This window comes from Brienomyrus brachyistius, unplaced genomic scaffold (genome assembly GCF_023856365.1).
Source record: "Brienomyrus brachyistius isolate T26 unplaced genomic scaffold, BBRACH_0.4 scaffold54, whole genome shotgun sequence".
In the NCBI taxonomy this organism is placed as follows: domain Eukaryota; kingdom Metazoa; phylum Chordata; class Actinopteri; order Osteoglossiformes; family Mormyridae; genus Brienomyrus; species Brienomyrus brachyistius.
This window is the reverse complement of record NW_026042329.1, coordinates 1,652,922-1,667,943: the sequence shown is the minus strand read 5'-3', so window position 1 is coordinate 1,667,943 and position 15,022 is coordinate 1,652,922. Positions and strand designations below refer to the sequence as shown.

At 47.1% G+C, this 15,022-nt stretch overlaps 1 protein-coding gene across 1 annotated transcript; it reads left to right on the top strand.

The window, feature by feature from the left end:
- The first annotated feature begins 7,613 nt into the window (after nucleotides 1–7,613).
- LOC125724056 (uncharacterized) lies at nucleotides 7,614–9,493 on the top strand. Its single transcript, XM_049001000.1, has 2 exons — nucleotides 7,614–7,937; nucleotides 8,056–9,493. The coding sequence occupies exons 1-2, from the start codon at nucleotides 7,629–7,631 to the stop codon at nucleotides 9,166–9,168; spliced, it is 1,422 nt and encodes a 473-aa protein (XP_048856957.1). The 5' UTR covers nucleotides 7,614–7,628; the 3' UTR covers nucleotides 9,169–9,493.
- Nucleotides 9,494–15,022: the final 5,529 nt, after the last annotated feature.

Below are 15,022 nucleotides of genomic sequence, written 5' to 3'. Positions count from 1 at the left end.
TACGCCGCAACACCCCTTGATCCACTCTCAGTAGCTCCCAATCTTCCAACAGGCACCGGCCCATCCCTCCAACAGTTCGGCCAGCCATCACAGTTGGACGTTCCCCGGATAACACCCACTGCCGAATCTGGGCCACTGCCGAATCTTCACTCTGCCGCTCCGCCCAATCTTCTATGGATCCAATCTGTGCCACCACCGCCATACCTGATCGTCGCGACAGGGCATCTGCATTCTGGTGCTCCCGGCCAGGTTTATGCCTTAACTCATAATCAAATGATGCCAGCTGACCCGCCCACCTTTGCTCCACAGCCCCCAATTTGGCAGTCTTCAAATGCAAGAGGGGGCGATGATCGGTGAATACTTCAAACTTAACTCCCCACAAGTAGTCCTTAAACTTCTCTACTACTGCCCACTTTAATGCCAATAGCTCCAGTTTAAAGGCACTATAGTTCTGATCATTGCGCTCCACCTCATGGAGGCTCCGGCTGGCATAAGCAATCACCCTTTCCTGCCCCCCTTGCACCTGGGTCAAAACAGCCCCCAACCCCCGAAGACTAGCATCAGTGTACAGGCGAAACGGCAAGGTATAGTCAGCATAAGCAAGTACCGGGGCTTCAAGTAGGGCCTCCTTCAGAGCCTGGAATGCTTCCTCACACTCCTTGGTCCATTCGATCTTCTGTCTTGACGAGGAGCCAACACCTTTCAGCAGTCCCTGGAGCGCAGCTGCTTTTTTAGCAAACCCTGGTACAAACCGCCGGTAGTACCCCACAAACCCCAGGAAGGACCGCACTTCCCGTACTGTTCCTGGGCGAGGCCACCCCCGTACTGCCTCCGTCTTCTCGGGGTCCGTGGTCACCCCCTCACGGCTGACTATATGACCCAGGTAGCGGACGGCCCGTTGGAACAGCCGACACTTCTCTGGCTGAAGCTTAAGACCGTGAGCCTCCAGCCGTGCAAACACCTTCTCCAAATGTTCCAAATGCCCCCCAAAATCGGGAGAATAAACAATCACATCGTCCAGATAAATCAGCAAGTAATCATAAACCTGCTCACCCAGACACCGCTGCATCAGTCGCTGGAAGGTTGCTGGTGCATTGCACAGACCAAAGGGCATCCGTTCGAACTGGTAGAGGCCCATAGGTGTGGTAAAGGCAGTCTTTTCTTTATCGTTGGGGTGCACCTCCACCTGCCAGTATCCACTTGCCAGGTCCAGGGTGGAGTACCAGGCTGCCCCTTTCAACCCTGTCAATGACTCCTCGATCCGCGGGAGAGGGTAAGCGTCCTTATGGGTCACAGCATTCAGTTTTCGGTAGTCTACACAAAACCTCCAGGAGCCATCCTTCTTACGGACTAACACTATCGGGGCAGCCCAGGGACTGGCACTCTCTGTAATGACTCCCCCCTCAAGCATGGATTTCAACAACTCCCGCAATTCTGGATACAGACTGGGGGGAACAGGCCGGTAACGTTCCCTCGAGGGAGCCGCCACCCCCGTGGGGATGCAATGGTATACCACATCTGTACAACCATGGTCCTCCTCGTCCCGGGCAAACACCCTCTGCCACCGCTCCAACAGTTCCTGCAGCTGCCGACCCTCCTCACGGGTCAACCCCGTGCTGTCAGCCACCAGGGCGTGCAGTTGCTCAGGCAAAGCCCCGGCCACTGGCCGCACCTCCACGTCAACCACCCCCCCCTGTGGCTGGCGCAACACCAACTCCTTCTGAGGCTGCACACACCCAGCTGTGATCTTCTCCACTCGGGCCAGTGGACGTCGAGGAGGGAGTTCCACAGGATACTGATGGAGATTACAAATACGAAGTGGCACTCTCCCCTCACATACTCGTGCCACAGCTCGAGCCACACACCACTCCTGCTGGCCCCCTCGATAGTCTTCCACCAGGACCTGGTCCCCATCTCGCAAATGCCCCCGGGGCACGTCAGCCCAGATCAGCTTCTCCGTGGCGGGACTCAACACCCATGGCTTCTCGGTCCGCAGTCTGGCAAGCTGTTCCACCACCGGTCCCCTCACTGCTGCTTCCAATCGCCGACATACAGTGAAAGCCTGATCCCAGGCTCGCCGGTCACTCTGTGGGAGGGCAGAACGAAACAAGGACACCTGGGCTCCCCCCCGTGTCTGCAATACCTCCCAACAATGCCTGATTACGTTCATCCCCAAAATCCCATATGGGGCCGGGAGGTGCTGGTCCTCCACGATCACCACCCCTCGCTGAGGAATCTCCACCCCAGCCACCGTGAAGTCCAGCACCACATAGCCCACATACGGGAGGGACAACCCATTCACTGCCTTAAGGGCTAGCCATGGGACTTCAGCCGCCCCCTTAACCTCAATACCCTTCACACACTGATTAAATATACTACGACTAAACAAAGTGACCTGCGAGCCAGTATCCAGAATACAGGGTACCAGCCTTCCAGCTGCCAGCACTTCCAGAACCGGGCTCTCCCCCACCAGCGCCTCCCGCAACCCAACAGGCGTCGTGGACATGCTGGCTTCCGGCTGCACCCCTCGACTATTCACCACCGTCGTTTCTCCCCGAGGGCAACTCCTTACCATATGTCCCGCCTCTCCACAGCGCAGACAAATGGGACGCCCCTGTTCATCCCAACGAGGTCCCCCCGAACTTACGCAAGTGCGGCCACGCCGACGAGAAGGGGGAACTACCAATGTGGTCCCAGGAGCACTCGCCTGCCCCTCTCGAACCTGACTCCATCCTTCCAAAACTTGCTTCAGCTCCCGTACTTGGTCACTGATCTCCCTCAAAAGGTCCTCCCTCAGGGATGACCGTAATGTTTCCAAATCAAGTGAAGGGGCAGTGGCGGGCTCTGTGGCTGCAGTAGGTAGGGGCAGAAACGTCCTCCGGGCGTCCACACCTTCCATTACGGTGCCGGGCCCCTCCTCCTTCTCCATTTCTTTCACCTCCCGACATGCCTCCATAAATGTCAACCGGCTGGCTCGTCGAATAAGTCGCTGTAATTCCCTCTTAGTCGACCCCGCTAGGAGGCCAGTCACCAGTTGACTTCGAAGGGTAGCATCGTCATCATCCTCATCCCGGACTGGTTCCTTCTTCCGCCATCTATAATGACACTCCCGGAGACGGAGGATGAACGAACCCACCCCTTCCCCAGACTGTTGTTGACAGGTAAAAAACTCAACCCTCAACTGGGCCAGCCCGGCACCCTCCCCATAAAGTCTATCCAATGCCTCCAATATCTTCTCAGCCGTATCCCGCTGATTTTCCCTCAATAATTCCACTTCTCGCCTCGCTTCCCCTTCCAAAGCACTAAGAACAAAATCCACCTGTTGGACTGCAGAGAGTGACTGCGCCCGGAGACCCACCCCGACTACCCGCCTCCATTCTTGATACGTCCCCTTAGCGGACCCATCGAAGCGGGTCATCCAAGCCCCCCCCAAAAACCATGGCCACCCACCTGACAACTCCTGTACCCCAGGTGCTGTCCCATCCATGTCGTGCTCGAGGAGATCCTGCCGACTACGCCAAATTCAAGCAGTGTGGTGGCCCAGGGTGTAGGACCCCCACTGCCTAATGACTATTTTTGTACTGAGTCTTTAATTCTTCCCCTTAACCCTTTCACACAGCACAATGCTACCCACACACCCTTTAGGATCTCCTGGGGCAATGACACAATGGGCAAACAACTGGGTGAGCTGGCACAGATTTATTTGGGGCTCGGTTACAGATACTCCAAACTCCCAGGCAACAACCACCTCCCTCCCACCAACAGGTAAATCACACTACCACTACAAGTGTTATTTCTCCTTCCCCAATACTACTCCAAAACAACCCCACAGCACTCACACCTCCCCCAATATCCACTACAACTAATCACACAGTGGCACAGCACACGGCACCCTTATATACAGCACACTTATGCAGCGGGGAGAGGAGGTCAGTTAACATAGGAGAGGACAAAACCGAAGGGTGACCTGCAAAGGTCCCCCCTACATAAACCTAACCCCCAAACAAAAATGTAATAATAATAATAATAATAACAATAATATTATTAATAATAATAATAAGAAACAAAAATGAAAAAAAAAGAAACTAAAGACTCAGTCCTGGGCCGGCGCACTTCCCTCGTCCGGCCCACAAAAACAACAAAAAATAAAAAATAAAAAAAACAAAGCAAAACTTAACTATCCCTTTTCAGCAATGCCGCTACCCTCCGGCCGCGTCCACCTCCTCCCGGAGCTCTCTCGGTCCCGTGGGAGATAACCGAACTCTTCCCACTGTCCTTCTCTTAGCCTGGTAGCTCGTACGCCGCTCACCGCCTCAATCCGTTGGCAGCGATATGCCCCAACCCGGTGCCTCCCAAGCCAGCCGACCCACGGCGGCGAGCTTAGACCTGTGGGGGAAACAAAGCCCAAAACAACCCCGGAACCACACCGTCCCGGCTATAACCCGAACGGATACGTCCTACACCCCACCGGTTAGGAACCTTCCCTTACTTCCGGGTTCTAAGCACAGTATCCCAGGCCACTCCCCCCCACCGTCATCTGCGTCGCCTTCCCACTGCTCTTACCTCCCCAGACGCTATGGCTGCGCGCTCGCTATCCCTCTATCGATACCGCGGACCCGTGACTTGTAGCCTGGTACCTCAGCTCACTCACGTCCGCGGTCCTCTTGGGGAAAGCCCGCATCGCCCCACCGACGCCTCCTTAAACCAACCGCCGCGATTACCTTCCGTCCCCGGACCGCGCTCCCGTCCACTCTGATGTAGCCATCTTTAAAACCCGATCAAGTCCCCGCCTCCGCCAACCAATCTAGCAAGTCCCGCCCCTCAATTACCAATGAGGGACGGCGCAACCTCCCCAAGCTTTCGTGGCACTGCTGAAAGGAGAAGGAAAACAAAAAGAATAGGAAAAAACCAAACCATAAACAACCCATAAATTATAATTCCCCCTTCCCCTCACAGGGGACACCACACATTCATACATACATTTAAGATTTTGGGATTTACAAAGAAAAACGTTTTGTGAAAAAGAGTTTTTGTGAACAAGGTTGAAAGAGATGCTGTTTAGAACCTGTAGAGGGCACTGTGTATGCTAAATCGAAGGCTCCAGGAATGTTTTCGGCATTTATAATCATAACAAATGATTAAGCTGTAGCACATATTTTTATTTGAAATTTGAGTTGTACATTTGTTCTCCAAACTTCTACATTTTTAAGCTTTGGCCACAAGATCTTCTTCTTCCTGCCAGGATCTTTCCTTTCCTTTGATCCTCGGTTGTTGGAATCTGCTCTGCTGCTTGGAAGTTCCCCGGGGAGTTAGTGTTGGGGGGTTCTGGTGGAATGTGACCATCGGCAGCCATGGGCTGGATAGCGCTGTGGTGCTCAGCCTGGCTCTGTGCCCATCTTCTTTCATCTACCCGGGCAGTGCCAGGTTGCCTGTGGTCGTCCCCGAGACACTTTGTCTTCCCTTGGTGTCCTCTCAAGCCTCTGAGACAAGCACAATTTAAGCTCTTCACTCAGGAAGATCTTTAAAAGTTTAAACATGAATAGGTTCTAAAAATGCAGGTCTTTTGGCTCAACACAAGTGATCAACTAGCTACTGTCTCTAATGACCATTCATTAAAATGTCTGAATAATGAAGCTTCCTCCTTGTGTATAAACAAACAATTTGCACATATGACGTTATCAGTAATATAGTATTTCTTGTATTTTCAAAGTACAAAAATACTGAACAAAGGCTTAAAAAATATATATTTTTAAAATTTATGAACAAGTCAAATATGAATTATAAAATACAATTTTCCAGTTAAAATACTTTTTTTGAACACATGCCTCAGAATTTGCACATCCCTGATTGTACGTTACTTTCATGCTGCCTTGAAACTTCTGTTTTCTTTACTGTAGTCCACTTGTAAGACACGTTGTCAATGTTAAATGTCATCCTCTGCAAGTATTAGAATGTATTAAACACTGTGCAGTTAAAAAAAATTATTTAAAAAAACTGAAAATGCACAAAGATGGCAGCGTGAGACGATTACAGTGCAATTTGCAACATTGTCCGGCTCCTAATGCTGTTTGTGCTCTTGTTTGCACGCAAACACATTGCAAATAGTACTAGAACTACTGAGCTTTGTATTTCTGGTGGGCTGGGCTGGTAGCTCCCTGTCCGGTGTCCTCTGGTGGGGCCCCTAATGTGGGGGGGCTGTTGTCCTGGTGCTGAAATATATGGAATTGAAATACTGTCCAACTCTTCACAAAAGCAGCTTCAATCTCTGATGCTAGAACTTCTAAGCCTGCGCAAATATGCGTAAATTCACTAGAACTACTTTAGCTCTATTGTCCTTCTGCTTTTGTTGTGCAAACACACTAACTACCTGTGAACCCTGGCACATTTGCATTTATTTACTCAGACTCTTAACTCAAATCCATGGCAGCCCAGACCTATGTGTGTGACATGGAAACCTTCACAAAAGCCTGCCATATCTATACAAAATATCCCACACACTGACTAACCTGCAAATAGGTAAGACACACATTCACAAAATATATGGAAACACAAGTGTTTTATTTATAAAAAAAATAGAGTGAAAATAGAATGAAAAGTTGCTAATAGAATGAAATGAATAGAATGAAAATATACTAACACATCAGTCTCCAATGTATGTACACAAATGTCATAAGCTGAGTGTAGTCATGGTCCATGGTTGATAACATGCTCGTACACGTACAGAATGAAATAATGTCATTTCATTTTGATTGGCCATCACTGAATTATAAAACCAAAAGTGAATTTTGTTTTTCTGTGATCTCTCCAGCTTTGCATGTTCTCTCCCCTGCTGTTCATGTAAAAATAGGAAAAATAAAAAAAAATTTTTAAAAAAATATATCAGTCCCTCAGTTCCAGGTTCATCTTTTCATCAACTATCATCTTTATGTCTTTTGTTTTAGTGGTTACTCTACCGCACAGTCTGTCTATCTGTCTGTCTGTCTGTTTCAAAGTCTGTGTTTGCAGCGTTTGCAGACCCAGTGACTATCGTCCCTGCATTTGGCGCAGGTAAATTTGTGACACTTTATGCAGGCAAACCTGCTGCACTTTCTGTTGCAGCTCTCTTGTACCTGGCACTGAGTTGTCTGTACAGGTCCTGTCACAGCAGCAGCAAACGCTGCAGCAGCCTTCCTCTCTGTCTCCATTGCCTTTTGCTGCATGAATCGGCAACGGAGTTCCTCGCCTAAAAGCGCAATCAGAGAGCAATTGGCACTTTTGGCAGCATTCCATTGACATGGTAAGCGATGACAGACTGATACTGTAATCAAGGCTTTTGTTGCCGTTTCAATGGTATGGACAGCTCAAAGGCCAGCCAGTTAGAACATCAATTTCAATGTGAGGGCAATTGGCACTTTGGCAGCATTCCATTGACATGGCAGTATGGCAGACTGTATGCAAATAGGCCGGCTTTTCACAACATATAAATGCTGTAGGAGTGGCCAAAAGGTGTGACGCTGTCCACTATGACTGTGTATGTAAGGGAGTGGCATCGTTGTTTGCATAACTACAGCACAGTGCTGTGCATAAAAGCAGACCGACCGAGGCGGGAGAATCATTTCTTCTTTGCATCTCTGCAAACGCACATCAGGATGGCCTCCGCATCACTGGCACGCAGGAAGAGCCTCTCCACGCCACAGGCTTTGGCCCTGCTTCAGGAAATGGACGCAGCAGACTCTGACGGAGGCGAGCTTTCGTTTGCCCGGCAGCTTGCTGATGCCTCATCGGAAGAGTCCGAAATGGAGATGGAAGAAAAACCCGACATGCCTCCACGGAAGATGCGCCGTGGTACCAGGAAGCCCTGTCCGAGTCAGACGGCAAAAGACGGCACTGTGTGGGTAGAGGAGGACATTGGAAGTCGAACACCCAGTGCATCAGCTAGACCCACAGAGTCTGCTAAGGTTTGTCATTCCCATATTACGTATGATACTTATATAAACCCATGTATTATTTATATGAACCCATTTAGAGTGAGGTTCATGTAAATTTACCATTCCCTATCTGTTTATCTTCCGACAGCGTAAAATTACAAGCGTGCTCCAAAGCTTCCTCTGCCTGCTAGACGTGGGAATGCTGCAGACCATCACAGAGTGTACAGTCCATCAAGCCCGCAGAACAGAGCCAGACTGGAAGCTGGCAATTAATGAACTGATGGCATTCATTTCTATTCTGTTTGTGAGGGCGATCATGTCTCCCATTGGTGCCATTACAGATTGCTGGTCGGAAAACTTTCTGGTGCCAGTAATCAAAGAGACAATGTCCCGAGGTAGATTCCTGACAATTATGCAACACCTTCGATTTGATGACAAGGACACGCGGGCAAAACGGGTGAAAACAGACAGATTTTCTGCCATCTCTGACATCTGGACACGCTTCACTAAGAACTGTGCAGAGAGTTTCACGCCAGGAGAACATGTGTTCATACACGAACAGCTGTTCCCAACCAAGGTTCGTTGTCCATTCACACAGTATATCGCGTCCCACCCGGACAAATTTGGGATCAAGTTCTGGATGGCGACGGATTTGGAGACCAAATACATCTGCAACGTGTCCCCTTACTTGGGAAAAGACCCCAGTCGTCAGAAGGGGGACAGGCTGGCAGAGAGCGTGGTCATGAGTCTGATGGAGCCATTTCTGGACGACGGGAGAAATGTCACAACGGACAGTTTCTTTACCTCACTGTCACTGTCAGACAGACTGCTTCAGCGCAACACGACTCTACTGGGCACAGTGAATAAAGTTCGCCGTGAATTTCCTCCATCGTCGCGCATGTATTCAGTACGAGCAGCAACACGCAGGTGGCCAGTAGCTGTATTTTATAACATGCTTGACCTGGCGGCGGCGAATGCCTACGTTCTGTACAAGGCGTGTACAGGGTGGAAAGGCAAAAGAAGATTGTTCCTGAGTCTTCTAGCCAAGGAACTGCGTTGCCGTTTCATGCAGCAAAAGGCAATGGAGACAGCAGGGTTTGCTGTTGCTGTGACAGGACTCGTACAGACAACTCAGTGCCAGGTACAAGAGAGCTGCAACAGAAACCGCAGCAGGTTTGCCTGTGTAAAGTGTCACAAATTCACCTGCGGCAAATGCAGGGACGATAGTCACTGGGTCTGCAAACGCTGTGTGGGAGAGTAACCACTGAGACAAGAGGCAGAAAGATGATGAAGAGATGAACCTGGAACTGAGGGACTGAAAAAACTTGCTATTTTTACATGAACAGCCAGAGGAGAGAACATGCACAGCTGGAGAGATCACAGAAAAACAAAATTCACTTTTGGTTTTATAATTCAGTGATGGCCAATCAAAATGAAATGTCATTATTTCATTCTGTACGTGTATGAGGATGTTATCAACCATGGACCATGACTTTGTTATGGAGCATTCAGCTTTGTGTACAAACATGCATTGGAGACTGAAGTGTTACCATGTTTTCATTCTATTCATTTAATTATATTAGCAACTTCTCATTCTATTTTCGCTTTATTTTTTTATAAATAAAACAGATTCCATATATTTTGTGAATGTGTGTCTTTCATATTTGCAGCTCAGTCAGTGTGTGGGATATTTAGTATAGATATGGCAGGCTTTTGTGAAGGTTTCCATGTCACACACATAGGTCTGGGCTGCCATGTATTTGAGCTACTCTGAGTAAATAAATGCAAATGTGCCAGGGTTCACAGGTAATTAGTGTGTTGTAATTAGTGTGGTAATTAGTGACAACAACCCCCCCCCCCACACACACATGAGGGGACCCACCAGAGAACACCGGACGGGGAGCCACTGGCCCAGCCCACAACCCCCAGCCCTGTCGCAAGCTGGGCCCAGAACCAAGAAGGCCCGGAAGCCGGACACCCGCGCTCACCCTCATAGGCCCCCATTGCCCCCCCCCCGCTCAGTGTGTGTACAGATGTACTCAATTTTCCCCTCCAAGCAGCCTGCTGCCAAAAGCCAGCCAAAGAGAGTAACCCCCCTCCTTCTGGGGGTGTGCCTAAATTCTCGTCTAAACGCGCCCATTTATTCACTTGCAGGGTGTTACCATGACATAGCTCCTTCTTTACAAAAAGACATTTTAGTTGTGGTTACAAGTTTACATACACAAGTACAACAGGTATCAACGAGAATGTTTTGGTAGCCATTAGCAAGCCTCTGGCATAATTCTGCCTGAATATTTGACCACTCTTCTTTGCAGAATGTCTAGTTCATTTAAACTAGCTGGGTTCCTGGCACGGACCTGGCTTTTAAGCATGCATCCATCCATTTTCCAAACCGCTTGTCCTAATGGGTCGCGGGGGGTCCGGAGCCTATCCCAGAAGCAATGGGCACGAGGCAGGGAACAATCCAGGATGGGGGGCCAGCCCATCGCAGGGCACACTCACACATGCACACCTATGGGCAATTTAGCGACTCCAATTAGCCTCAGCATGTTTTTGGACTGTGGGGGGAAACCGGAGTACCCGGAGGAAACCCCATGACGACATGGGGAGAACATGCAAACTCCGCACACATGTGACCCAGGCAGAGACTCGAACCCGGGTCCCAGAGGTGTGAGGCAACAGTGCTAACCACTGCACCACCATGCCGCCCCTGGCTTTTAAGCATAACCCACAAATTTTCAATAGGGTTGAGATCAGGGATACTTCACAAAAACCGAATAACTTGTTGGAGTTATGGTAAACTGAGGACTCAGTCACAGTTTTTACAACACCAGAGACAAACAAGGCTAGGTACTTGGGTAGCGACCATGCCAATACATAGTAATCCAGTGCTATGATATTATACAGTACATACAAAAACCCCTCGGAAATGCAAAGCATGTGCTGTCTATCCCTGCCTTCAAGCAGACAGGAACTGTTTTGAAGCTTGGCATCCTGATCAGGAGTTACAATTTACATAAAAACATAAGAACATAAGAAATTTACAAACAAGAGGAGGCCATTCAGCCCATCAAGCTTGTTTGAGGAAAACTTAATTATTAGCTCACCAACTAATAGCTAACTAATTTGTTGTTCTAATATTCATTTATTGTTTTGTATTATTCCTGTAATAGAATGTGATTGAAAATTTTATACATCGACGTTTAATCGGTTGCATGTTATAAACTGTAAAAAGCCTAGTATTGTGTCTTTTCTTACGGTTTTTCTTTTCAATTACTAAGACAGGGTAGTATCTAGGGTAGTATCTCTTCACATACATGATCCATCCTTGGCATTGCTCTGGAGAAATATCTTGGCATACAGCATTCATTGTTGGATCTTGTGTCAGTTAACATAATTTGTTTATATTATGTGGTTTTTACAATGTATTTTAGAAAGGGTCTTGGTAGTAATTTAGCAAAATGACATATTTCAGTTTTGACTGTTTTATTGGCAGTTTTAGGGTCATTATGTACTTATGTGCAAAATGAAAATGTAATGTTGTGAGTGAGACAGGAATCCATGACATTTGAAGCATTTAGTTATTGATTGCATTTTGTATGAAAGCAAAGCGAAATGCTTAACAGTTTAGCACACATAACCTAATGTTGTAGTGACTGTATGGAGAGTTTTGAGAAAGCAACTTCAGTATTGCAGTATCTGTCTTAGCAATTGAAAAAAACTAAAATTCACACTGCCTTTCAAACTGATTAGTGTGAGGAGCAGTGACAGATATTCCAGACTGATGGGCCATTGACAGTATGCAAAGGTGTGGTCACTCCAAAGTCACTTCAAAGTTTAGTACTTTAGTAATCAAACCTCACACAATTCTTTGAATGTCTCATTCACCTTTGTGTAGCCAGCCCCTATATCTATAAGCTTCAGAGCTCAAAAGTCTTGGCTAGAAATGTTTATAATGTGTTTTTATTATTGTCAGCACCACTGAAAATAGGTTTTTGAATAGTATGTTTAAAGTAGATTTTAACAAAAAAATAGAATAATCATATTCTAAATGCGCTCAGATTATTGGTCCTGAGTTTGTGCTGAATAAAAGCATTTGTAGCACTTTGGGATAAATGTTGTTTAGATAAGTGAAATATTTGACAGTTTTTCTGAATTGCTGAAATATTAAAAATCATTTTGGGAACAAAACTGCCAATTTCCAAAAGTCATTTATTGAATCAGTCACTTGGCAAAACTTTAAACCATGTTCACCTAGTTAGACACAATTTGCAGATCTCAGTCACCCTTTTTGCAAAACTCGAAAAACATTCTCATTCATCAAAAGACATTTTGCGCTATGATGAACTTTGATGCAAAATAGAAAACCCAGGCCGCAGAGGTTAAGCGCAGCCAGCACACAGTAATCATTTAAACACAATGACTCAAAACTGTTCACACACATTTATAAACATTTGAACTTCTAAAGAGCAGCCTGCACGGCACCCTAGCCACCGAGCCTCAGTCCCGGACCCGTCCACACCAAGCCCGACGGCCTCCCCATCCCACAACCCCCCCGAGTACACCCCCACCCAGGAAGGTAAAGCTCCTGAACCTCTCAATGCCCCAGGTGAGACCCTCAGCCGCTCAGGGACAGTGAACCCCGCCGGTGGGGCACCAGAGACCCACAATAGCCAGGACGCCCGGCCCCAAGGCTGGAGTGGCGAAGCCCCACTACCCCCAACAGCACTACGTGATGAAATGAATTATTGGGATCCAATAATGTGTATTCAAATTCTGTCAGACGATTTTTTGTACAGGCAGACATTCTCTCCATAGAAATTCTATGCAGTAGATTTTTAAATTGTATAATGGTTCATTTTTAATCCATTTCAGTGTATTTTGTAGTCTACTGGCAAGATAATAATTGTAGAAATTTGGAAGCTCAAGGCCATCTCGAATTTTTGGCTTTTTGTAATGTTCTTTGACTTACTCATGGTGGCTTAGATTTCTATAAAAATTTAGAAACCTGGCATGCGGAGGATAAGTCAGAGTCACTGAGAATATATAGTCAATTTTTGGTAAGATCATCATTTTAATTGTTGCTACTCTACCCCTGAGTGAAAGGGGTAGCATACTCCACCTAATGAGATCATCCTCTATTGTTTTAAGTACGGGAGTGTGATTTAGACGTATTAAATCAGACATCTTGGCGGATATGTTAATGTTAATGCCCAAGTATTTAATGTTCCCAGATTTTAGGGGAACCGTGGAAGGTGTGTTAAATGAGGGTAAACCAAAAACTGTTCAGGGCTCTGACCCCCCACGAGTTGTCACAGGCCCTTTGTCCCATCCGGTCATGCGTGTGCTATATTAACCATTTTATTTTTGAGTGTTTTTGTATCCCTTGGGATTTAGGCTTATTGCATGATAAGTACATGAGTCAGCAACATGGGGCAGCTGTATATTTTGCTTTCAGTGCATTCTGGGCTATTCAGATATGTCATAATTTGATGCGTAAATGCTGACACAGTCTTGATTTCATCATTTGTATGAGAAAAAAACTACTTGCACCCCTTGAGATTTCCCATTTCTAGTCTCATTTAATATAAAAATTGTACTATAAATGCAATCTTATAAATGTTGAGATTAGAGTTTCCATGATACAGGAATGCAGGGGTTTCACTGGGGACCTTAGTATTAGTATTTTGAAGGAATACATAGTTAGTACCAGGCAGAAATCAGTATCTTTGATTTCGAATCTGTTTGGTAAGTTTTTGAAGTTATTTGATAGAGAGCAAATTTGATACTTACCAAATGGATATATATATATATATATAGCCCATTGCAGGGCACACTCACACACGCACTCCTAAGGGCAATTTAGCAACTTCAATTAGCCTCAGCATGATTTTGGACCGTGGGGGGAAACCGGAGTACACGGAGGAAACCCCACGACGACATGCAAACTCCACACACATGTGACCCAGGCAGAGACTCGAACCCGGGTCCCAGAGGTGTGAGGCAACAGTGCTAACCACTGCACCACCATGCCACCCCCGTGTATGTATGTATGTATATATATATATATATATATATGTGTGTGTGTGTGTGTGTGTGTGTGTGTGTGTGTGTGTGTGTGTGTGTGTGTGTGTGTGTGTGTGTGTGTGTGTGTGTGTGTGTGTGTGTGTGTGTGTGTGTAACTGTGTATAATCTGAAAGAAATTGAAATAGAAATGCATTGTTTATGATCCACTGACTAACACAGACATAACAAACAGTTTTAGAGTATAATGCTGAATGTTTATCGCTATTTGTTGGAGAAAGCGTCAGGCTTTCCACTCCAACTCTGCACACAGGACCAAACTACAGTACAGTATATGTAGGAGAAAGCGACAGGCTTTCCACTCCAACTCTGCACACACCATTAATTACGAGACAACACACTAAAAAATTTTTCGCACAAGGGTAACCACACTCTCTGCAGGATGCGCTACAAAGGAATGTGTTACAAAGGGTGGTTCCCCATGGCACCTTTATTTATAGTCAATGGGGGGCAGCTGTTTTGACGGAGCTCCACATCAAACCTACATATACAAACTTCTGTGAATAAATATACAGCATTATACTCAGCATCATAATCAGCATTACATCCAGCATCAAACTCAGCATCACACCCAGCATCACACTCAGCATCACACCCAGCATCACACTCAGCATCACACTCAGCATCGCACTCAGCATCACACTCAGCATCACACCCAGCATCACACTCAGCATCACACTCAGCATCACACCCAGCATCACACTCAGCATCACACCCAGCATCACACCCAGTATCACACTCAGCATCACACCCAGCATCACACTCAGCATCACAACCAGCATCACACTCAGCATCACACCCAGCATCATACTCAGCATCACACCCAGCATCACACCCAGCATCACACTCAGCATCGCACTCAGCATCGCACTCAGCATCACACTCAGCATCACACTCAGCATCACACCCAGCATCACACTCAGCATCACACCCAGCATCGCACCCAGCATCGCACCCAGCATCACACCCAGCATCACACCCAGCATCATACTCAGCATCACACCCAGCATCACACCCAGCATCACACCCAG